The sequence below is a fragment of the Cotesia typhae genome, unplaced genomic scaffold, assembly GCF_013202065.1.
Source record: "Cotesia typhae breed Kobodo isofemale line unplaced genomic scaffold, CoteBio_Ctyphae contig_48, whole genome shotgun sequence".
Classification (NCBI taxonomy): domain Eukaryota; kingdom Metazoa; phylum Arthropoda; class Insecta; order Hymenoptera; family Braconidae; genus Cotesia; species Cotesia typhae.
The window spans coordinates 11,770,664-11,794,614 of NW_027423756.1; the positions used below are offsets into that span (position 1 = coordinate 11,770,664).

At 31.3% G+C, this 23,951-nt stretch overlaps 1 protein-coding gene across 4 annotated transcripts; it reads right to left on the bottom strand.

Annotated features, from left to right (window-relative positions):
* Window positions 1-490: 490 nt before the first annotated feature.
* Window positions 491-21,868, bottom strand: Ken (zinc finger and BTB domain-containing ken and barbie protein). Of its 4 annotated transcripts, none has more exons than XM_074245904.1 (6): window positions 19,184-21,868; window positions 4,916-5,206; window positions 4,663-4,838; window positions 4,333-4,569; window positions 3,963-4,254; window positions 491-3,879 (listed from the first exon to the last, which is right to left on the bottom strand). In XM_074245904.1, exons 2-6 carry the CDS (start codon window positions 5,201-5,203, stop codon window positions 3,421-3,423), a joined length of 1,452 nt encoding a protein of 483 aa, XP_074102005.1. In that variant the 5' UTR covers window positions 5,204-5,206; window positions 19,184-21,868; the 3' UTR covers window positions 491-3,420. The 4 variants fall into 4 exon arrangements, with proteins under 4 accessions (XP_074102005.1, XP_074102004.1, XP_074102002.1 ...); XM_074245903.1 differs by having other exon boundaries at window positions 491-3,882; window positions 4,666-4,838; window positions 19,184-21,854; XM_074245901.1 differs by having other exon boundaries at window positions 491-3,882; window positions 19,184-21,852.
* Window positions 21,869-23,951: the final 2,083 nt, after the last annotated feature.

Below are 23,951 nucleotides of genomic sequence, written 5' to 3' on the forward strand. Positions count from 1 at the left end.
GACTGACGAACACTTAATTAATCAATTTATCATAATCACTTGCAATTTACTAATTTTTTTTTGTTCACATGTGAGCTTACAAGAATTTTTTAGAGTCTTAATTGCACTGTTAGAATTTTTTGGGCTTAAATTTGTTAAAACTGTGGTAATAAGTTTTTTTTTTTAATTGTTTATTTTTTATGTATTTAAAAAAAAATATGTATCAAAATTTTATTTAAAAAAATGAAAATGGTAGACCCCACTTGCAAATAATGATCAAAAAGTCATCTTTAACAAAACAGAAAAATTATTAAATTAAAAAATTTAATCAAAGAATTTTTTCTAACTTAATTAAAAACAATTTCATTCCTCAATTTGAAATTTTCTTCAAGTAAATTATTTGAAAAAAATATAAAGAACTTTTTTAAAAAAATAAATATTTTAGTAAATAATTAATCACTACAGTAAGAAAAAAAATTTTTTTAAAAGGTCAATAAATAAAATAAAACGATTGGTTTTTAATTAATTTATTTTTATTATAAATCTATGAATACTAAGTCAACATACGAAGATAACTTCGCTTGTAAAATACTTAACAGCTACATTATTTTTACCCAGATGTTCTTAATTATCAATAAATTGACATAATAAAATTTTGAATGAATTCCCTTCTTTCCACAGTTGAAATAAAATAAATTTCGGCAAATATTAAAACGAATTATCCTTTAAAAATAAATGTTAAAAAAATTAAAATGAAAATCTGGGTAAAATAAATTTTAATTATAATATTTATATTTATATATATACAGTAGTTATGTCGTTAATCGACACTGTGAATATCTCTACATAGTAGGTACAATCTAAAATTGTTTAGGTTCAAAAGAATCCTAGACTCGAAAAAAATACAAACAAAAGAAAAAACCGCTTTTAAGAGCTCTAACTACGTGTTAACGTGCCTGCGAATAAGACGATTATAAATCTCGCGTACTTCTAAACAATAATAATTTATTTATTTATTATTTACTATCACATTGTGTTTATTGTGCGAATATTTAACCTGCTCTGTTATCATACACTTCGGATCAATTTAATGCTTCACACTAAAATCTCATACAGAAATAAAAACCAATTTAGACATTCGGTTCTTTTAATTAATAGATCAAACGAGAATGCATAACAAAAACGTATTACAAGGTTTTAAAAAATTTTATTAATTATCAATTGATTTTTCCTTTAATTTATATATTTATTAAATATGTGTACAACGATCTGTCGTAGGCATCGTATGTAAAAATCCACAAGATTTAACTCAGGTCTCGTCGCTTTTTTTTTTTTATCGAATTTCATCTTCCAGATAGCATTTTTCGTTTACAGTTAAAACAAACTCAAAATAACTTACTTATCCCTCGAAACGGTCCTACGAACATATCTTTGGTGTACTGCTTCGGAAGATAAAATTATTATTAATATTATTATTACATATAATTATTTATTATGTGCACTATTGATTATGCATTCTGCGGGGGTATTTCGCGGCACGATAAGTTTTTTATTCAAAATTCTTGTACATTTTGCCTCTATTAATTTTTTTTTTTTTTTTTTTTTTTTTTTTTTTAATCAATTTATTTATTTTTTTACGGCCAATTTTTTTTTGTACAAAAAATATTATAAAATATAATTTTTTTTCTACCAAACAAAATTTATGATTTTAAAAATTTCATCCAAAATAACGTAATAAAAAATTTTTAAATATTAAGAAAAAAATAAAGACACAATTAAAAAAAAAAAATTAATATTTAATTTTCTTGAATTAAAAAAGCAAGAGTTCAAGAACAATTTTTTTGAAATGATTAATTGACAAAAAAAAAATTTTTTTTTTTTTCAAAAATTGATGTCTTATTTAATTCAAAATACTTAAAAATTTTTTATAACTTTCGCTCCGAATTTAACATTCAATTAGTGAGACATTCTTCACAAAAAACACGAGGTAAAAGGGACATGTCGAAAAATATAAACTGAAAAGGCCAATTAATTGAAGGCACCTGAAGATTTATAAAAAAAAAAACTGACGTCCTGCGTCAAAGTTATGTCACCGTAACAATTAATTATTCGGGCTTACCGCTAATAATTTATACACATATATATACATAAATAAATGTGTATATATGTATATAGATGCCTATTGAACTCTATGTCTACTTAACAGCTAATAAATTAATTAATTACTAAATTAACCTGCCTATTTAATGAACGTAATTAAAGTGGGCATACTTTCGTACACACTTAAGCCTATGAACACATGAAATCACTGCCCAATCGACCTAATTTGGACCTAACAAGGCACGTATGTCGCATGCAGGTCACAAAATTTTATAATAATCTAATTGAATTTATTAAAAATAAAATCGTTATTATTTAAATGAAAATGAAAATTTATTAAATAATAATTAAAGCAACAGCTTTATTATATTAATCATAATGTGAGGTTGTGAATTCGGTGGTTATCATTTACTAAAATCTGTTATTATTATTTTCATTAAAAAAATTTGTTAATCAACAAAAATAATAATAACAATAACAAAAAAAAAAACAATACTCGTTTTAAAAGTTAAAAGCTCACTACTGAATTGTTTTAAAATGAGACGATAGGCAGGAATAATTACTAACTACTTAAGACGAAAAAATCGGTGGAAAGTCGGTTGGTCCCTTTGTATAATCATTATTATAAATAAATAATTAATAATGTCCATTTATTTTTGTTTTATCTAAAATTATGTAACATTATTTACAAGAGAATTTTTACAATATTTAAACATCTACAATTTAAATGTTTAAATATATCAATAATTATTATCATTATTATTGTCAATTATTATCTCTATTTTTTTATTATTTATATTACTAATTATTTCATAAATTAATTGCTCAAACAAGTCATATATCCTTCGAGATTTATAATTAAATCTGTCGGTAAATGAATTTCATTATTATTTACCATCTATTAATCTATTCAATACTTTGTTTTTTTAATTTATTAAATTATTACTCTTATAAAATTCCACTTTCGCGTGATTAATTTGTTTGCTCAATCTCAGATAAATATAAATTTTAAAATAAATTCATTAATACAATGAATTATATTATATTTATCTGAGGTAATTAATTGATATCTCGCAATAAATAATCTTCGCAGTATAATTAATATTTGAGTTTCAATTTTATTGTCAATGTATATTTAAATAATAAAAAAGATCTTACCGGCAATATTTATTTATTCATTTTATCAATTAAAAATAAAAATAAATAAACAAACAAACACTCATCCGTACGTTTAACGCGTAGGAATTACGAGGGTTAATTTTATTTTTTTTTTTTTCGTACCGAAAAATAATTATTAATTATTTTTAATAAAAAAGTACCGGTAGATCTTTAGTACTGTCGTTAGTCATGAAGATTTTTACTGAGAAGAAGATTGTTGTGCGGTCCAGAGAGATGTCGTATGAGTTCTTGGAGGCTGTCGAAGCTGAGGGAGCAGAAGCAACAGGTGAAGGTATTGTCCGGGGCAGCTATAACGCCTCTGTGTACAGAGCAAAGGTGCTTCAGGAGGTGAGCTTTCTGCTTGAACATGGCGACACAGAGGCGACAGGCGAATGGTTTTTCGCCGGTGTGAACTCTCAGGTGAGTCTTCAAGTTCCAGGACATTCCGAACTGCTTGCCGCAGTAGGTACATCGATACTCGCGAACTGGCGTGCATTTCGGCGGGTCCTCGGCGGAGGGAGGCGGTGGGGCTCGGGCTGGAGGAAGAGTCCAAGCACCCCATGGTGGTTCCAGGCCCGCCGCCGACGCTGGGTCTGCGCTGGGCGGCCTGTGGGACGCTCCTGGAGGCGTTACTGACCTGTCCTGCTAAAAAAAAATTTTCTTTCATCAATTGACTCTTTTTTTTTGTCATTTAATAAATTAAAAAAAAAAAAAAAAAAAATTACCAGGTAGGGTGGAGCGGAAACACTGAGTGGGTGTGGGGCAGCGAGTCTCCTCGGAGTCTCAAATCCCGGATTGAACGGCACGAATGCCGGGTTTTGTGCAGGTGCATTATGGAATCCCGGTCTGCGTTTGCGATGTGGCGTTACGACATACGCCTCCGCAGGAGGCAGAGGTATCTCCTCGGGTTTTCTTTTTCCCGGCTCTAATCCGAGAGACAGTCGCGCTGCTAATTGTCTTCGTCTTTCTTCGGCCTCTTCTAGCGACTCTCTCCTCTCCAGCAGCATCTTCTCCGATCTGAAGAAATCAACCGATCGATAATTAAAAATCTTTAATTTTATTTCGATAAATTTTATTGAGTAACTGAGTGCCTACCGCAAGTGAGAAAGTTCATGGGACCCATCACTTTTAGTCGAGGTACCGGAATTTAGACTAAGGTTTACTGGATCCGAGCTATCCCTCCTTCTCGGTGGCTCGATACTGCTCTCACCATTGTCTGTCAGTATTGCGTCACCTTCAACGCCCTCGACATCGACATCCTGCTCTGGATCATCATCACAGCCTTCACTTTTTATTAGCACGGAACAGCAGTCCGCTGGATTATTCGATTGCCTATTTGATAAATTATTTTATTTATTAATAAATAAATTATTTTTATTTTGATGTAAAAATAAATAAATTTTTTTATCAATTGGTAATACTAACGACCTGCTGTCATACTGAGACTCATAACTAGAACTCTCTTGACTTTCAGAAGGTTGTGGTGTTGGTATCCTTAATGAATCAGAATCTGTTGACGTTTGTGGTTGGTTTGGATCAAACGATTCCGATTTTATTTGTAAGAGTTCGAATAATTCTCTCAGAGGCGTTAATTCTGACGACTAAAATCATAAATAGACATTTAATGTCCTCAGAAATTGCGATTAAAAAGTAAACTTAAAAAAAAAAAAATACGTACGGGTATGAGAGCTTCTCCATTGTAAAGAAATTCAAGAAGGTGAGTAAGCTGTGTTCTTCTGACACCAGACAGATGGACAACGTGGTCCAGCGCCGGATTGCGAAGAAGACTAGCCAAAAAGGGACTAGCTGCGGCCAATACGACCCGATGAGCCCTGACGACGGAGCCGTCGTCGCAGGCCAGGGTCACGTCGACATGACGATCCCCACTGTACCATGCCCCGACCTCTGCAGCCAAGGTTGCGGGATGTTTCCCATAATGGAGAGTTAGTAGACCGTCCGTATACATCGTCTGTAACCCATAATTATTATCATTATTATTAATTTTTTATCGCACTAGAAAATTCCTTACATCTCACTCAGGTCCTCAATTTCATCTTTTACGATCTGTCGATCAAATTTTTTATTTTTTGCCGGCTATTTAAAAATTTGTTTTTGTTATTGATTTATCTTCTAATTGAGGATTGAGTTGTGCAATCGAGGAATTTGATGTATTATATATAATTATTTTATGATACAATGCTAGATGATAAACAGCGAGGAATGTTATTCAAGAAAGCTTAAATCGAATAAATAAAAAATAGATAGAATTTGTTGTTTATTTCTTTTTTTTTTTTTTTTTTATTATTTTTTATTATTGAGTGATGTCAGAAACTAAAACGGAAAATGAATTATTCTGGCGCCTGTCACTTATGATCTTCATTCAATACACATACTTCTATTATATTCTTTCAACATCATAATAAAATTGTTCTACGTTTCATCAAGGACGATTATATAATCACCGGAATATTTTTCTATTAATTATTGTTTCATAATTATCAACTCATAATTCATTATATAACATTTGAATTAATTATATCAATTTATAAGACTGCAACTAAATATTCTAATTAAAAATATTTTGTTTCTTTATTGTTATAAATTTTTTTAAATGAATAATAAAAAAATCTTATTTCCAATACCGTAGTTGAAGAAAATTAAAAAAAAAAAATAGTTTCCGCGATAAAAATACACCTGCTTGTTGAATAACCAGAAGGAAAGAGATACGAAGAGAACGCAAAAGGAAAAAAAATAATAATAGAAGAAAAACTCGGCGCTCAATATGAAAAGTTTAATTCTCAGCGCTTCAGACAACGAGGACGACCTTCGATAAGATTGGAAAGGGGAGACCTTGGGTAAGAGTCACGAAGCGGCGTCACACTCTTGTAGATATGCAGTTTCATGATAGTTTCTGATGCCCGCATACACATGCCGTCCATCTCCAACAAATAACTATTACATCGGCATCACCGATCCGGGAAACTTAACTATGAATAGAACTCTAACTTGTTATCGTTATTTAAACACTCCAACGCAACTATTTTAAATTCAACCGATACTTTTAAAACATCAGCAGAAAAAAAAAATCCAAACACGTCGTGAATTAAGTGAGAACCTTCCTACACACAATTATTCATCAAGGTGAGCTGAGGGATCCAGTCATGCTACGTTGAAACGGGAAGTCCGGGTAATGAGGACTTACTACTACGTTTTAAATTAAATCCCCTGATTTGATGTTTAATTGATTTAACAAATGCTTCATTTTAGCAAAATCTCTTCAAAGTTATCTTAATAAATTAATCATTTAAGACTATAAAAAATTATTAATCTAAAAATAGTCTAAATAATTCGATTTAAAAATATTTTTATTAATTTAATCTATAAAAAAATTTTGTTAAGATTTTTTTTAGAAAATTTCAGATTTATAAAAAATATTTTTGTTTAAACTTTTTAATAATAAGTATAAATACACAGTAAAGAAATTTTGTGTTAAATATTTAAAACATTTTCGTGTTTATTTAACACAATAAATGTTAAATTTACACATAAAAATGTTAAATATTTAATACAAAATTTTGTACTGTGTAATTGAATTATACAAAATGAAAACCTTCAACGAGTAGAGATTTTTCTGAGAAATAACGAACAAAAAAAGAAACACAATAAACAACAATAGATAAATCAACATTAATCATCATCAATTTAGCAGAGCAACATTATAGAAAGGAATGATATTCTAGCTCAACTGGCTGTTGCTCTTGAAGATATATTAAAAGAAAAGTCCTTGAGTAAGAGTTACAACTAAAACGATCATGATCATACACACACACACACACACACACACACACACATAGATAAATGAAATATATTATTTATAAAGACAACTATAGACTACATGAATACGTAATGATAGAGAGGAAATCGCTGAATAAGGAAATTGTTGGTACAGAGTAGAGTTAAAGCGTATATAAAGTGTTGTAAGTGTGTTTAAGTAAATCCATTATATATAAATATATAAATATATAACCAATACGGTGACTTGACTTGAAGTTCAGGGTCATGCGGATGGAAATTACGTCGTTCGGTTCTGCAATCTCTTTCTTTTATTCGGGCCTTGACGTTCTATTCTCGCGTGCGTGTTAGATCATGCGCGTGGTACGCAGCGACTAGGACTAGTGGGGAGAGGAGCTCGCGGATTGGCTGCCCCTCTCCGTGACTTTTATCGATCCCGTGTCTAGATCCCATCTCGTACTAGCGCGTTTTTAAAAATAAAGCCACTTTTACCGAGATAAACAGGTGCTGCACTCTACGGTGGCATTGGTTGCTCGCCTGCAGGTGCACACTCAACTGTTGGTAACCATATAAATTACTCCTGGCCTTATCTGCCCGACTAGACTCCTCTCTTCTTTATTAAACACAAGCGCACTTGATGATGAAAGATAAAATACTTTTATTTATTCAGACTTGAGCGAAAAATATCGATACTGTAATTTCATATCGCGACACAAGAGGGCAATTTCAGTAAATATCAATACCACAGAATAGACATGTATAATACACAATATAAGTATGTAAATTTAAAATAACCGATTGCTGTAATTCGTAGTAATAATGGATATTATCTATGGTAGTTCACTGTAATTTAATATTATGTTTATATAGATTGTTTTACCTTTACTTAAGCCATTATTGTTGTCTCTATTGAGATTTAATATACGATTTTTCAACGAACTAATATTTCACCATGCCAATAAATGTAAATTGATTACCGCGAAAATGATAAACGTTTGATATTAAATTACATTTGAGATAAACATATTTGTGGCGTAATAATAAATGACAATCCCTCGAGGAGTATCGGCCTTTCGTTTTTGTTTTTGTTTTTTATTTTTTATTCTGTTTAGTTATTAATATTCAGATATATATTACTTTGTTTCTATTTGCTTGATTATTATTTTCTGTAAGCAACTTTTATGCATATGTGTATGTATATATATCAACTCTTACGTGTCCGTAGGCGCATGAGTAGTAACAACCACGAGCAAAAACAACCACCTGTTGATTAAACGAAGCTATTACGGGCAAATCTCGTCTCTAGTTGTAGCCGTATATCCGCATGCGGACGATGGGCGCGATTTATTAAAATTATTGCGCTCGTATAATGTCATGACAAACATTTTAAATGAATTTATACATATACATATATAATATATACGACTCAAGATAATCTTTCTAACGTATAACGTATATAGTACCGAGCATGACAATCTATCGATCACTGTTAATCTTTTTATAAATATATGCATGGAAGAGACTGTCGTCGGGTCGAATCTAGGTCTGTCAGTATGTATTTTATTTAAGATATCTCGTGATAACGAAATAGAGAGAAAGTCTATGAATTCAAATAAATATTTAAATTCATCTTGTCTATTTATTTATTTATTTACTTATTCAACAATTTAGGCAATAAAAACGTATTAGTTCACCCGTACTTTACTTTTATTTACTTGCCGTTTAGCTTAAAAGTGTGTACATAATGTTGTATGTGTACGAAGACTCTCTCAGCGCATTATAATCTCTGTCGCTCGTCGCTCAGCGGACGTTACGATCTATACCATTGAATCGAACAATGGTGAAACTGGGTTACGCAAATGTCGAGGCTGAAAAAAATTAAAATGCGTCGCTCGGGCCGGCCTTACCACTTATATGTATGAATGCTCATGCTTACGTACATTTTGCCACGCGTACATCACTAACAATGTGTACTTATACATTAAATACCATCCATTTGTTCTATTATCGATTAATTCCATTTTACACTCTTAATTCATCAATTAACTCCATTTAATTACTCCAATAAAGTCGCGGAATTTTTTTTCTTCACCCTAATTACAATCTCGTCATCTAAAAATTAACAATTACTAATTACATGACAAATGGCGCTTTGATAAAGGACTCAGAGGTGCCGCGAATCCGAGCTTTGATTAAGGCGAGGCTCGCGGCCGCGGACTAGCTCACTAAACATTTTATTATGCCATTAGACATATAATACATAAAATATACGTTTAGATGTGAGATTGAGCAACCACAAGCTTGTTACGCGGGACGCACTCGGGCTCGGCGTTTCCGCTCTATTTTTTGTGTACTCCAAATTGTGTTGGGACTGAATCAAGGACCATTAGTTCTCACAAATCCACTTAGCGTGCTCTACTTTTTATTTTTTTTCTACGATAAAAAAAAAAGTTTATCTAAAAAAAAACAGAAAATTTCTTCACACATCTAATCGGGGATTCTTTTTTTCAAGCAGCAACCCACTAACTTATGAATTAACGCGTCAAGTATGATTTTATCTACATATTTACTGCATAACTGTGTGATAAAAATTTTTTTATCTCCTTCTAATGGTTTTATATTATTTATATCACCCTCACGACGTGTCACTGGGTCACTGCAGCTTTAAAAAATAACTTCCCGAGCATTTATCTTATTACTAAAACTACGACTATACTTCAGTACTAACACCAGCATTTCCCTGTAGTTTAGTATAGTTAGTGATCGCGATTGGGTCGTGCCATTCTCACAGTAACAATATTTATCTCTTTTCCCCTTTCTCTCTCTCCCTGCTCCCTCATTCACATCAACAGCCGGCATTCCCTCAACTTATCCGTCATAAATATATACTTATATATTTATGTTTAAATATCCAGCTTCCCATTACCGAATACCGAGCTCCGAATCCACGCTACTGTTAAAAAAAAAAAAAAAAAAAAAAAAATACCTAAGAATTCTACTTAAATTAAAATAATGAAATAATTACTTGCAGCCGAGATATGCGTGTAAAGATGTTCTCATTTAATTTTCCACGAGCAGGCTTGTCATGCCACCGGATACATTTCGTTCAAGGCCAGAAGTAAAAAGCCTTTTCAGGCGTACTCATACACACAGTGCTCATAACTCACGCTCTCAACTACTTGTACTTTAAAGCTATTGTATAGGTGCCCATATGTATAAGAAACATATTCAAAGCAACTTTATATCATCGCATAGAATGTACACCCTCAAACTATTCAGCACGTGCACTAATACACAAGTGCATAGTGAACACTAGTCATTTTATTTGATAGTACGTGATCGTTACACTTGCGCGTGTGTGGGCGTCCCCGCGATCCGCGACGAGCCGACACAATACAGACAAGACGTGTGCAGGGGAGTAGTGAAATTAATACCAATAGATAATATTTATTTGTGTCTACACATGTGATTTTTCTTTCATTACTTCATCTGTGATTATTAAAAAAAAAAAAAAAAAAAAAAAAAAAAAAATGGCTTTTTTATGGCAAGTAAACAGAAAAAAAATTTATAAATGTATTTTTCAAAAAAATAAAAATATCAGACAAGTATTCGAGGATTAGGTTTTAAACTAGTTGTGAATTGCAAAAAATGTGATCCAGTTTTGATAAATTCATGTCCACTCATCAAGAATGCGTATGAAATTAATCGCCGTTTCATCTTTGCAATGCGGATAATTGGTATTGGGTTATCTGGACCTGAAAGATTTTGTGCTTTCATGGATTTACCACGACCAATGTTCCATAGCTTTTACGATCGTCTGGTCACACAAATCAGAAATGCAGCTAGAAACTGTTGTGATTTAGTGTTGAAAAAAGCTGCTAAAGAAGAAATCCAAGAAACCTGCAAGCATTTAAAATCCAATGACATTCCTGGAATTTCTGTCTCCGGTGACGGTAGTTGGAAGAAAAGAGGGTTTAAATCTTCATTTGGTATATCTTCTCTAATTGGTTACTTCACTGGCAAAATCGTAGATGTAAGTATGAAATCCAGTTATTGTAAGATGTGTGCGCTAATGAGCTCAAAAAAGGAACAGCTGAATACGATCAATTTATGCAAGACCATGCTCTAGACTGTCCAATAAACCATGAAAATTCTTCTGGACAAATGGAGGTAGATGGAATAAAAGAGATATTTATGCGATCAGAGTTATTACATAACGTTAAGTATGTAAACTATATAGGTGATGGTGACACTAAAACGTATAAAAATATTTGTGATGCTAAACCGTATGGGGACATGGTGAAGATAAAAAAAAAAAAAGGAATGTATTAATCACGTGCAAAAACGAATGGGCAGTCGACTAAGGGCTTTGAAGAAGCAACGAACTAACAAGAAGACAAAAACAGGAAAAGAAGAAAATACACAGAAAAGTTTAGGTGGGAAAGGTCGATTAATATCTTCCTTTTTTTTTTCTCAAGTGTGATAACCTTGAAATCGCTAGTGTTTATATAAGCTTACTTTTAAAAAATAAATATCAAGTATTCCTTTTTAATATCTAGAAAATTTTAATTTATATATGTGATATATATGTAATACAATTTAACCTAGACAAGATAGCACTGAAAATATTTACTCAGTCTATCTATAATTTATAGTTTAGAAATTAATATTTACTCTTTTATATTTAATCGCAATTTTTTCTATTATAATTCAAATTAATTGAATGACTTGTTAAGTAATTTTATTTTAAAAAATTTTATCAACAACTATTTAAAAATCTGGATGTGTTTTTAATTGTTTGCTTGCATTTATACAGAAAAAAAAATTTACTTGAATCAAGTAAAAAATTTTGGAGAATTTCATCTTCTTGATTTGAGTAGAAAAATTCTTAAATTAAAAAATTTTTCTTGGTTCAAGTAAATTTTACTTGATTCAAGAATTTTTCGTCTTGATCCAAGACAATGAAACTTTTCAAAATTATTTTCTTGGCTTAAGAATTTTTTTCTGGATTCAAATTAATTTTTTTTTTCTGTGTAGAACTTATAAAAAAACAGCATTTGACCTAAAAAAAAAAATTATCCACTAATAAAACCTTATTTTGCCTTGAGTTTTCTTATTATGTGTAATATAAAGTGGATAGGCTTATCTGCTAATAATTATTGCGTGACTTACGATCGGAGTGAAGATGCTCAATTAGATCGTCATTATGATACCGTGGATCTTTTAAATGAAATTCCCTCTCGATTTCGCGCTCCGCTTACAACCGTACACCTCATCAACTCGTGTATCATGTCATACGTATGTAATATAAATTATAAACATAATAATATTATTTCGATCTATGTATATATACTCATACTCACACATGAACTATTAAATTATCCGGTCTTATGATACACATCTCTGTATATCTATACTACAAGATGTAACATGAAATTTTTTTGGTATTTGGGTCGTACGCTCAGCAGAACGACGAATGGAAGCGGGCGCCGAGGATGATTAGCGTGTCATGATGATGTGAGCCGGACGATTGCGAGAGTTGATTCACGTCGTGAGTTTGTAACAATGAAGAGGTCGGGCCACCGGTAATTTTATTATTTAATCTTGTATGCGTTTACTATTTTTTTTTTTAAATTAAAAATTTTTTTTTTTTTTTTTAAATATTATTTGGTAGTAAGCAACCTTTTATTAACAAAAATAACAACTTGGTAAATACTTAGTACCAAGGTCGAACTGATAATTTATAATTCCCTAATTACTCACTTCGGTGTAAGTTTTAGATATAATACGTCCGTGATATATATGTTCATAATAGAGACAAAGAATTATGAGACATTTTTATTGAATGGTGTAATTTAATTGACAACTTTATTTGTCACGATATCCGGTCGTAAAAGAGATTAGATATTAAACAATAGATATTTTTTAAGTGTTTGTTAATAGATCGTAGAAGAAAAACAATTTTTTAATTTTATATAAATTTATTATTGGTGGTAGTGAGTGTTTTATTTGTAGTTGGTCTATTGAAACAGCGGTGACCGTGAAGATATATTAATTTTTTTTTTTTTTTGTTTGTAGATGTATTAGAACTCAAGAAGTAGGGAAGAATCGTTACACTTGAGAAAGGTCATTAAACAATCCCGATAGCGCTTATCAAATGTAGCGCGACGCTAAAAAAAGTAATATGAAAAAAATAGTTGATGGCCTAATACGATTGTAATAAATAAAAATTATGACATATATTATATGATTATATGGCAATGCTTTAAATAACTATTGTACCTTTTTTTAGTTGTAATTTATTATCAGCTTACAATTATATTTAATTATTTAATTGTTTTTATGTAAACTTATCATGTTACTCAATTTCTCGGTAATAAAATTCACTGTCCATTCTAAAAATGTTACTTTGTAATAAATAGGCTTTTTATATAGTTCTCAATGTAATAAAAATACGTAATAATAATTTTGCCAAACAAAATTAATATCAGAATAGATTTTTTATTTTTTTAACAACTGATAAAAATTTTAATAAATTTAATAGGCCTGTTTTAACCTTGAGAAATATAATTACTAAATTTTTTTATTTAGAATTATTATTTTTATTTTTTTGGAGATAACAAGATAAATTATAAATGTTCAAAAAGCAATTAGTAAGTAAATTATATAAACGGGAATAAAATGTGCATTCAATGAAAAATTCCTCTGCACTGAAAAAAAAAAAAAAATCTTGACTGGAGGGTAAATTTTCTTGGCTCAAGAAAATATTAAAAAAGATTGAAGTCAAAGTTTCTCGAGCCAAAAAAATTTCTTTTTGCTCCAAAATAATTTTTATTTTCCTTAAAATTTTTTTTGCGCAAAAAGTTTGTTTTTTCTGTGTGATTTTATTTAATATTTTGTTAATATTATCAAATTAAAAATTTTTTTGATCCATAAATTTTATTAAATAAATTTTCTCATTTGAAAGAATAAAATATTATAAATGTGAAGCGTGAAATATAGAAGGTAATAACTAAAATAATGTTGAACGATATAATAATATAAGCTCAGTCAGGAAATAACTAAAGATGTTGATCAGTCAAACTTTCACAACGCTCGGTTTCCTCTTTATAATCCCTTGAGTTGCCCTTGCTCGCATATCCATTTAAGTACATATACATTCATATATACTACTATGTATAAAATCTTTCTAGTAATAATTTATCCCACGTTCTCTGAGGCTATACCGACTTGCAGCTCATCGTTTCATTACAGTGCTCGTTACACCGTAGCCATCTGTACATATACAATGCTGAACGCATTTGAAGATTACTTTATAAGCAATGTGATATAAAGTACATGCAAGGTGAATCCATCTCTTCATATAATATGTGTAGAGAGAAAACTGAGAAAATTGTTGTGATAGAGATGGAGTGAGAAATATTGTAGCTGAGAGATAAAATGGGCGGAAATTTTTATTTAAGAGAATAAGGTGCAGATTTGATAGGAGTATGATCAACGGGACTGACGGACTGATCACTCGTGAGTTTTATTATATACGTACGTTATAATAGAGGATGTGATATGAGAGAATAATTCCAGGCGGTTAGATGTAAATATTTGTATGAGTATCAAGTTTATCATCTGTGAATGTAGATATGGGTGGGTTGAGGGTACGAATACTAAGTAAGAAGATTGGAGGAGTAGAATGTAGTCAGTAGAGACAGAGATGGTAAAGGATATGTGAACATAACAAACGCGATAGATGAAAGTGAAAGGAAGAGGTAGAAAGGGTTTTTTACGCGGTCTTTTCTCCTTTTTTATTTTGTTATTATACTGTTCGTCCTCGTCTTTTATTTTTTGTATGAGTTTACACTGCGTTTTATTTAATATTTGTTGGCGACCTCGACGTCAACGTCAACTCGGCAACAATTTACTGGAAATTACATTTTTTTTTAGACGAAAAAATAACCAGAAGATTTTTTTTTATAAATTTGTAAATTAATTAAATTAAAAAAAATTTCTATTTAATATAATAATTTTTTTTTTAATAAAAAATTGTGTTTATTTTTTTATTTTATTAAATAAAAATTTAGTTCTGATAGTAATTTTTACTTGTATTATTCTGTTGATTTCTCTTCAATAATAAAATGAAAGAAAAAATTTTTTTAGACATTTTAAGTTTACTTTGTCATTACACAAGATTTTTATTTAATTTTTTCGTGCGTAAATATTTGAAATATTGAAAAAAAAAAAGACAAAGTTCATAAGCAAATATCCATTCAAAAATGCATAATACCACTTTTACTTTAAATACTTTTGTACTAAGCAAATATGAAAATTCAAGAGAAAGTTATTACATAAAGACCTAAAGCAATAAGAAGGAGAGATAGACAGGAGTAAGTACTTTCGATTCAAGATAACCCTAAGTAGGGTCGAAGGGCGGGCTTTGAGTTATAGGTAATCCATTAAACGTAAATTTGAAACTCAAAATCCTTTACTGGAGCGTAACGAGCAGGTATAGAGACTTGAGTAGAAAAATTCATTAGGCACGGGTTACACATTCACAAAGTGACTCAGTCGCAGTCGGGGGACATGAATTATTTAGCCAACCCTTGCAGATGTAAATATCCCTCAACTCGTGCAACAGGTAATCTCTCCAGCTAGACGATTTATACAGACTTAGTTAGACGCATAACTCACCCACTTGGAGCTAACCAGACTGTCAAAAGTGTATTATTTTCAGCAAAGAGCCCAGAGAATTTAAATTTTCATACCTACTCCTTAGAGGCCTTTAATTTTGTACAATAAATATTTCATTCGTATTTTTAAGCGTCACGTCGTTCAAATATTTACTCGCCCATTATTATTTTTAAACATGTAATTGTCGCTAATGAAAAAAATAAAAAAAAAAAATAAAAAAAAACTAAATATACCAAGAATCATTTACTAGAGTAATGTTTTTTTTTATGTAACGCGAAATCATTAATGAAAATGATTTAACAATTACAGACTAAAGTAAATTTTATTTTGCTCGAACGATTTACTTCTCAATTATATTTAATGATCTTTTTATATCTTTTCATTAACTTGATTTTTTTGGCTTAATAAAAAGCCCATTCAAGAATTTTTTTATCAAGACATGTACTCGACTAATTGAAATGATGTCATTTTTTTATAGACACAAGATCGATAAATTAAAAATTTTTTTTAATTGTAAAATTACACATAAATTTTTTTTTCTCAAAAAAAAAAAATTATTCCTGTATGAATAAATCAACGTAACTTGTTTAATCTGCTGATAATAAAGTTCATTACTTTGAAACTGAAGTTGAGTGTGTCAGGGAGGCTTATTAAAGCCCCTCGCTCGTCAGTAAGTTGTAAGCGTAAGACATGGGAGGCAGAAAAGGGCAGAGCTGACTGCAAAAGTGAGGGAAAAAGCCGCCGGAGATAAAGGAAATGCAATACACACAACGTTCGGCAAAGCAACACCGATATAAGTTGACGTTGTAACTGCAATTAAAGAGCTACAAGTAAAGAGTTGATTTTACTCTACTCTTGTAATATACACACACGTACATACACGTGTATTTGTATCTATATACTCAGTATTACAAAGTACATGGTGGTTATTCTCAAAGCCCTGGGATTCGCCAGAGCGTACCTCCGCTTCTGATTAGCTTCCTCTTTTCCCACATCGTCTCGCCAACTCGTCTTGCTCTTCATCCTTTTATTTTTTATTATTATTATGTATTCTCTTATACTTTATTTTATATTTTTTTTACGCCTTTATATATCATGTCTCTTGTATTCTATTTACCTCTTCTCCTTTTACTTGTGGTTCATTCCCCTTTCTTTCCCTTTTACTTTTCTACTTTGCCTTTGGCTGCAGCGCTGCCTCCATTATTATTACTTTTATTTATATATTTTTTTATACAATATTTGTCCGTGCAGATAGATGCAGAGAATTTATATATAAATTTTTTACTCTAAAAAAACCAAGAATCGAAGTTAGATTTATTGATAATTTTTTTTTAAATAAATTAAATATTAATTAACAGAAATTAAAATTTTTTTCATTAATTCCAACGAATAGATATTTATCATAATATATTTATAGTGACATTTATATAAATAAACTCTAAACAAACAAGTTTTATCGTATTCATATTATTATATTATATTATAATTTATTTATAAGTAAGCGTGGGAATATGCACGCAAATAATTTAATTTTTCTTGCGATTTTATTTTATATTAATCCACATTCCGAACAGTATTATTAATTACTACGATAATGCGTAGATAAATTTATCAAGTTACATGTTATAACTTGTACTTGTACTTATAAACAAAAAATTTTATTTTAATTACATATTGAAGGTAGAGAACGGCATCCAGGAAATAAAAATATGAGATAAGAAAGTGAAAAATTATCGAGAATTGCGATATGCAATAGTTCTGTCTCGCGGTATAAATGACGCTAATTAAGTGCCCGAGAGTTAATTAATCGTGGATATAGACACCCTAAGCTCCGAAATCGATTCCCGGCTCACTGATTCATTAATTAGTAAATCACCTTAAGAGAATTGCAGAGTCGTGACCAGAAGACCTCAGGCTCTACATGCTCTTCATCTTTTTTCTTCTCTCCCGCGCTTTATTTTAAACCCAGCGTGCCAATTCATTCAGTCCAACTAATATACCCATCGACTTCTTCAATTTATTGAAGCAATAGTTATAAATTATAATTTATACCATAGTTTTTTTTTTTTTTTACACTTAAATGCAAATCGAAGCATCCAAAAATTTAATAAAAAATTTTTTTAGTTTTTTTTTGTTAATAATAAATTTATTAAAATTAAAAATACTTCTAACCAATCCTCAATGTATTTACACATAAATTTTGTATAAATATACATGTCTATGCATATGAAAAAAAAAAAGGAAAAAAAAATATTGCTTGCGCAAACACATTATGACACGTGTTACAACTGAATCTTTAATTTAAGTATCTTTCTACTCTTTAGAGACTACCTAGCATTCTAAAATAATTTTAACACTTTTAACTAATTTTGAATTAATTTGAGACTGACCATACCGAGAAAAATATTCGTCATGCATCCACATCACGCAATCCATAAAAATAATAATAGTAATAGTCCGGTGGGAAAGTAATAAAATTTAGAAGGAAAATATAAAATGTTTGAGCTAAAATTCCTCAATCTGGCGTCACAATTTGCATTAATGATAAATTATAAAATTGAATATGTAGGATTGATTACGATAAAAGCAGTCACATTAGCAAGAATAAATCGTAAATAATTACTGGTATTAATTATAAATATTTTAGAAAGAAGTGATGTCGACAAATGGCTCATTACATCCCGCTACTCTTACGTTATAACATCGCCGACCTTGACCACAGATCACTTTTCCTCTCGAATCGGTTGCGTAACCCTCGATCATCAATTAAATTATATTTATTTCATTCATAAACGACCTATCTGTACACGTATAAATAATAAATAAATACATTGAGATATCTAATCTGTTAACCAACAAATTTCCCTTTTAATTACTTGTAATCTCGCGATGTTGTAACAGACAGGTGATGTTCAGTCACTTCATCAGTAACTGATTTATCAGATGTTAATTTACTCATTTTAATAGTAATTCCTTAATACAGTGATAGAAAATTCTTATCTCTAAAACTTTCTCTTCAAATTTGACGTTATCGATCTTAAGTAACAGCGATAATTTTTGTGTATGTTTACAGATCTTTCTCCAAGTACAGACTATTTATTTTTAATCTGCACGCGCAGTTTTTTTGACGGGAAAAAAAATCGAAAAATTTTCTAGTTTTATCAAAAATATGTCATCATTAAGTGTAGTACGTCAATTGATGATCTAATGACACTAATTAGAAATCATGGTTTATATATATATATCAAGTAACAATTCATATAGCTTAGCTCAAAAATGTATTAAAGCTGCGAATCATTGAGAAATGGCGTCAATTGTCCATTTTTACGCATTTGCTGTCGTCATTTTTTTCCACATTAAATTTTTATTAATTACTTAAAAAAAAAAAAAAAATTTCTAACTTCATACCGATAATAAGTGGTACAATTAAAAGTACTTAATATGAATTTGTCTAATAAAAATAAAAACTCACCTCAATAAATCCTCCGTCAATTGTGGAGCGTTATTAATGAAGATTTAAATCCAATCGGAAAAAAATAAAAAATATTCCAAAATTGTTAAGATTCTCTCGAAGTGTTTCTCGTCATCTCCAATCCAGGATTTAAATTATAATAAGAACAATAAAAATTACAATAATAATAACCAAGTCGATGATAATTATTAAAATCCAAGTAAACTGACCACGAGACTTTGTGATCCGAGATCGTGCATTGCCAACAGCAGCACGTGACGTACATTGAAGTGTGTATGTATAGTAATTTTTTTATAAATTATTTATATTAAATATTTTAATTAATAACTCTTTCTATTAAATTCGTACTTTACTATTAACTGTATCACTTTTTTTGAGATCACTCAAGACTTAATATTTTATTAAACTTACATTTAAATAATAAAACAATATTAACGGAGCAATTATTATTATTATCATTATTATTATTATTAATATTTTTATAAAACATCACCTTGCACTTTATTCACTGGCATATAGTAATAGGATTGATATACTTTATACTTTGTCATCAATATCAGCATAAAAATCCACAAAACAACGTGTATCCATATTTATCGAGTATTTCACTTAAAATCCGTCAACTTGTCGCGATAAATCTCACTGAAGTTGTCTCTGATTTTTTGGTGTGTCGGCATCCGTGATCCAGTACGTCACTGTCTGGTTTTCACCGTCAGATATAAATTGTGTATTAATAAATTAATGTGAACGTTTTTTTTATCCTCCGGAGCTTAAACTTCTCACTGCTGCTGGTACCAATAACAACAGTAGTAATTATAGCGATAATAATAATAATAATAATAATAATAGTAATAACGATAATAATAAAAGACCCTCGGTGATGTGTGAGTTGTCCAGGGTCAGCCGGCTGGCTCCATCAGCATCGGCAGCAATAGCTAACAGCAACAACAAGAGCAATAGCAGCGAGCAGCAGCACTTTTACCCGTTGGGTACTCTCAAGGACTTCGAAGGCTCTTATTCCTTTCTCTTATCCTTTCGCGCGACTTTTTTTTATCCCGCTAACCTTTTTAAGCGGACTTTTAATTCCTCAACAACGCGCTTATTGCAATCGCGCACGCGTACACTATTTTTTAATAAATTTACTCATCAACAGCTCCTACAACTTTAATTGGAGTCGTACGAAGACTTAAACTTTGTTTTTTTTTTGCTCGGACTACACCAATAACAACCACAACTGCAACAACAATAACAACAAAAACAACAACAACTTATTTGGATTTTCTTTCTTCCTTTCTACCGGCACTTGATTCCACTTCTACTTTTTTATTGAAACCAATCAGCTCGAATAAACTTTAGAGTCCCCACTTAATCCATCCAAGTCTGGCAAACAGCCCTAAACTTGCTCAACTTGTTTGTTAAAAGTTTGTTGATTAATAAACTAAATAAAACTCCAAAATAAGTTGGCCCTCTGTTCTTTTCTGGTTATTACGAAAAAATCCAATGGTAGCTCTGACAAAATAGCACTCTCATGTGTTCATGCATACATTTAATTAAACAAACATTTAAATAAAAAATCCACTCACACAGAACGCACAAATAAACATAGACAGAGACAGCGACAAAGTATAGAGTGTGCCGCAACGTAGACTTTCCCTCGTAGGCTTCACTCTTTTTTTCTTTCCCCGTTCTCTCTCCAAGTGTCCCTCGACGATTTTGTAATCCTTTTACGAAACGTTACTGCAGCCAGCTCAAACTTTAAAAACTCACACTTCAATCATTTAAAACCGGAATAAATTTTATTATTTATTTTAAATCTAGTCCCAGTTGCACTTTTTTTGACAACAATTAAAACAATTAAAACAAAAAAAAATTTTTTTAATTATATTTATTTATCTAACTATTATTGATAAATAAATAAATAAGCCAACTAGTGTCCTTAGGAAGGCAATGTTGACGGTAGTGAGCCGACGACGACGACGACGACGGATGGTGAGAGACCGACTGGCAACACGACAACTGCGGGAGAGAGAGAAGCGCGCTATCACTCTTGGCTAGGTGTAGCGGCGCTCAAAGCTCTCCTCCTTCTCCTCGGACTCCGACTGAACGAGCTCTCCTCTTCCCACTCTTCCGGCGGTACGCACGGCACTAGCACCAACGACTTCCGGATCTTCCTCGTATCTTGGGCGTGAGAGCGAGAAGAGCTACCGAGAAAGAGAGACGAGGTGCTTATTCTTCTTTTAATCTCCTCCTCCTTCTTACTATACCCGACTTGTTCACTTATTCCTTCTTATTCTCTATACCCCTTTGCTCTCAACTGGTATGCTGGCTCTTCTGCTGCCTCTCTTCCCTTTTGAGCCCCCACTTTTATCGCTTCCGGCTGTTTCCTACCGCAACAACATCGGCAAATCCACGTGATGACACTGTCCCACCACAACAGTCACTAAATTGTAATTCATCATTTTAAAAACTTTTTTTATTTTTATTCAAAACTCTACGACACGACCTACTGTACTAATTTTACGAATATTAAGCGCCACTGCTTCCGTCAGTGTATCACCATCAATCACGTTATCATGAGGGTAATTCGCGAGTTAATAAGTAGGCCGAACAGATCTTTTAGTCAATGATGATGGCAAACGACAAATGAAAAGCGAGCAAACTAAAGTTATGTTAAAGCTTATCATACTGTCTCTCTATTTTTCCCCGTCCACTTGTCGTCGTCCTCGACTACTACTACTTCTACTACGTCTGATACAAACAGAGCCACTTCTACTACTATTACTATTACTATCACTAACACTATAACCAGCTCTACTCGTAATACACCGCGACAAGAGCATTCACTACTACCACAACAACAAACTAATACTAAAACAACAACTAATATTAATGTAGACAGTCTCTCTTCTCTCTTTCTCGTTGCGTTGGCTCGTCGTTGTTACGTTCCGGTTACGCAATACTGAGTAGAGCATGTACGAACTATTCCCTCCCACTTGTTTTATTATTTCTCTTTATACTACTTAACTTTATTTAAACACTAATCTCAACCTATTATTTTCCTCTGAATTATAAACTTTTTTAAGTTCTTCAACTGTTACTGTATATCAGTACTAATACTAATACGACTGGCGACGGAGTAGAGGATTCTCAACTAATCTGACGATTCAATAGAGCTTTCTTCGTCTCAAGGACAGCCGGGAATTCGCTCGCAAAATAATAAATAAAATTTTAGTTTTTGTTTTGAGTGTGTTTTAAATAAAACTACCGATACTGTTAAGGGGTAAGAGAAACAAGATAAGAAACACGGGAAACGACGAAAGTTCGGGCAAGCGAAAGTGACTAAATGGGAAGGGATATTTGGCCGGTCTTGGGTCGGATTTTAACGCGCTCACGCGGTCACCGAAGTCGGCGGTTTCAACTTTTACTTTCAGCTCTTACACAACTCGCTCTGTTGCTGCTACCACAGGTACATAATAATAATAGTAATAATAATACTATACTACAATTCACGATGTACAGATTCAGTAATAAATCCAATAATAAAAAACACAAGTGACGATACCAGCAATTACTCAATTCTCCAGCTCGTAAATTTAAAATCAGAAAAAAAAAATCTAAATTTTTTCTTTTAATTATTTTTATTTTATATTAAATGTTATCTCATAGATTCAGCTCATCAATTTTCATCACAGGTTTACGAAAACTCTGTTAATTTCAAATGTCTATTACTTCCTTTCACTTAAAAATGTCACTCTCGCTTTCTACTAAGAGCGCATGCGTGTCCGACTGGTCGCATGCGCAGCTAAAACCCGCTAAATTTAAATCAACAAGCACAACAGCAATTAATGATACTCCACATTAAATCTGAATTTTAATTTAATTTAAATCCGTCTGCACACCACTGGACACTTACTACTTAATTAACTGATAATTATTATAAATAATATAAGCATACATCACACACGGAGGTTGATTAAATAAATACACTCTCAGAGGGTTCTCTTCCGGTCTCCGCGGTGTGTATCACTGGCTTCTAGCTCGGTATTACTTTTGCGCAAACCGAATAGGCCCTCTTTCGCTTGGCTGCTCTTTGCTCTCACTCTCTTTCTCCCTCTGGCAACTTAAACTTTTCCCTGTCTCTGTCTCACTTATTGCATATTCCCTTGGACTTGTGTTTTGTATTTTATTATATTTATTTATACATACATAAATAATAATACAAGCCTAAGACCCAGTAATTCTGGTAGTGCGTAGGTGAACAACGCGTGGAATAGAGACAACTGCTGCTTCGCCGTAAAATACAATAACAAATAAAGAGACGGAGATAAAAGTAGAATGGATTGTGCACACTAGGAAAATTTAAGTGGTGGTAATCGCGAGCCTATCAGAACCGCGGAATATAAAAAAAAAAAAAACTAATTATTATTTTCTTTTATTTACACTTAATTTTCTTAATTTGAGTAAAAAAATTGTCAAAAAAAATAAATTTTTTTGTCATTTAAGTAAATTTTACTTGATTTAAGACAATTAAACTTTTTAAAAAATTATTTTCTTGGTTCAAAAATTTTTCTCTTGATTTAAGTTAATTTTTTTTTCTGTGTACTATTATTTTTCATTATATATTATACTAATTGTATTTTTTGAAGGACCGGATAGAAATAGTTTGGCGAGTAATAGACAGCCAAAAGTTTTGCGGTTAATCCATTGTATTTAGGATCTCGGGACTAACTATTAATGACGTGGGACCATCAATTCATTACTATCAATT

Bases quoted from the DNA above. Each gene is read 5' to 3' on its own strand.
- Ken (XM_074245901.1), bottom strand. From the start codon at position 5,203: ATGTATACGGACGGTCTACTAACTCTCCATTATGGGAAACATCCCGCA. The intron at 4,839-4,915 runs GTACGTATTTTT...TTATGATTTTAG, and splicing joins ATGGAGAAGCTCTCATACCC to TCGTCAGAATTAACGCCTCT. The intron at 3,883-3,962 runs GTAATTTTTTTT...ATTTTTTTTTAG, and splicing joins TTTCCGCTCCACCCTACCTG to CAGGACAGGTCAGTAACGCC.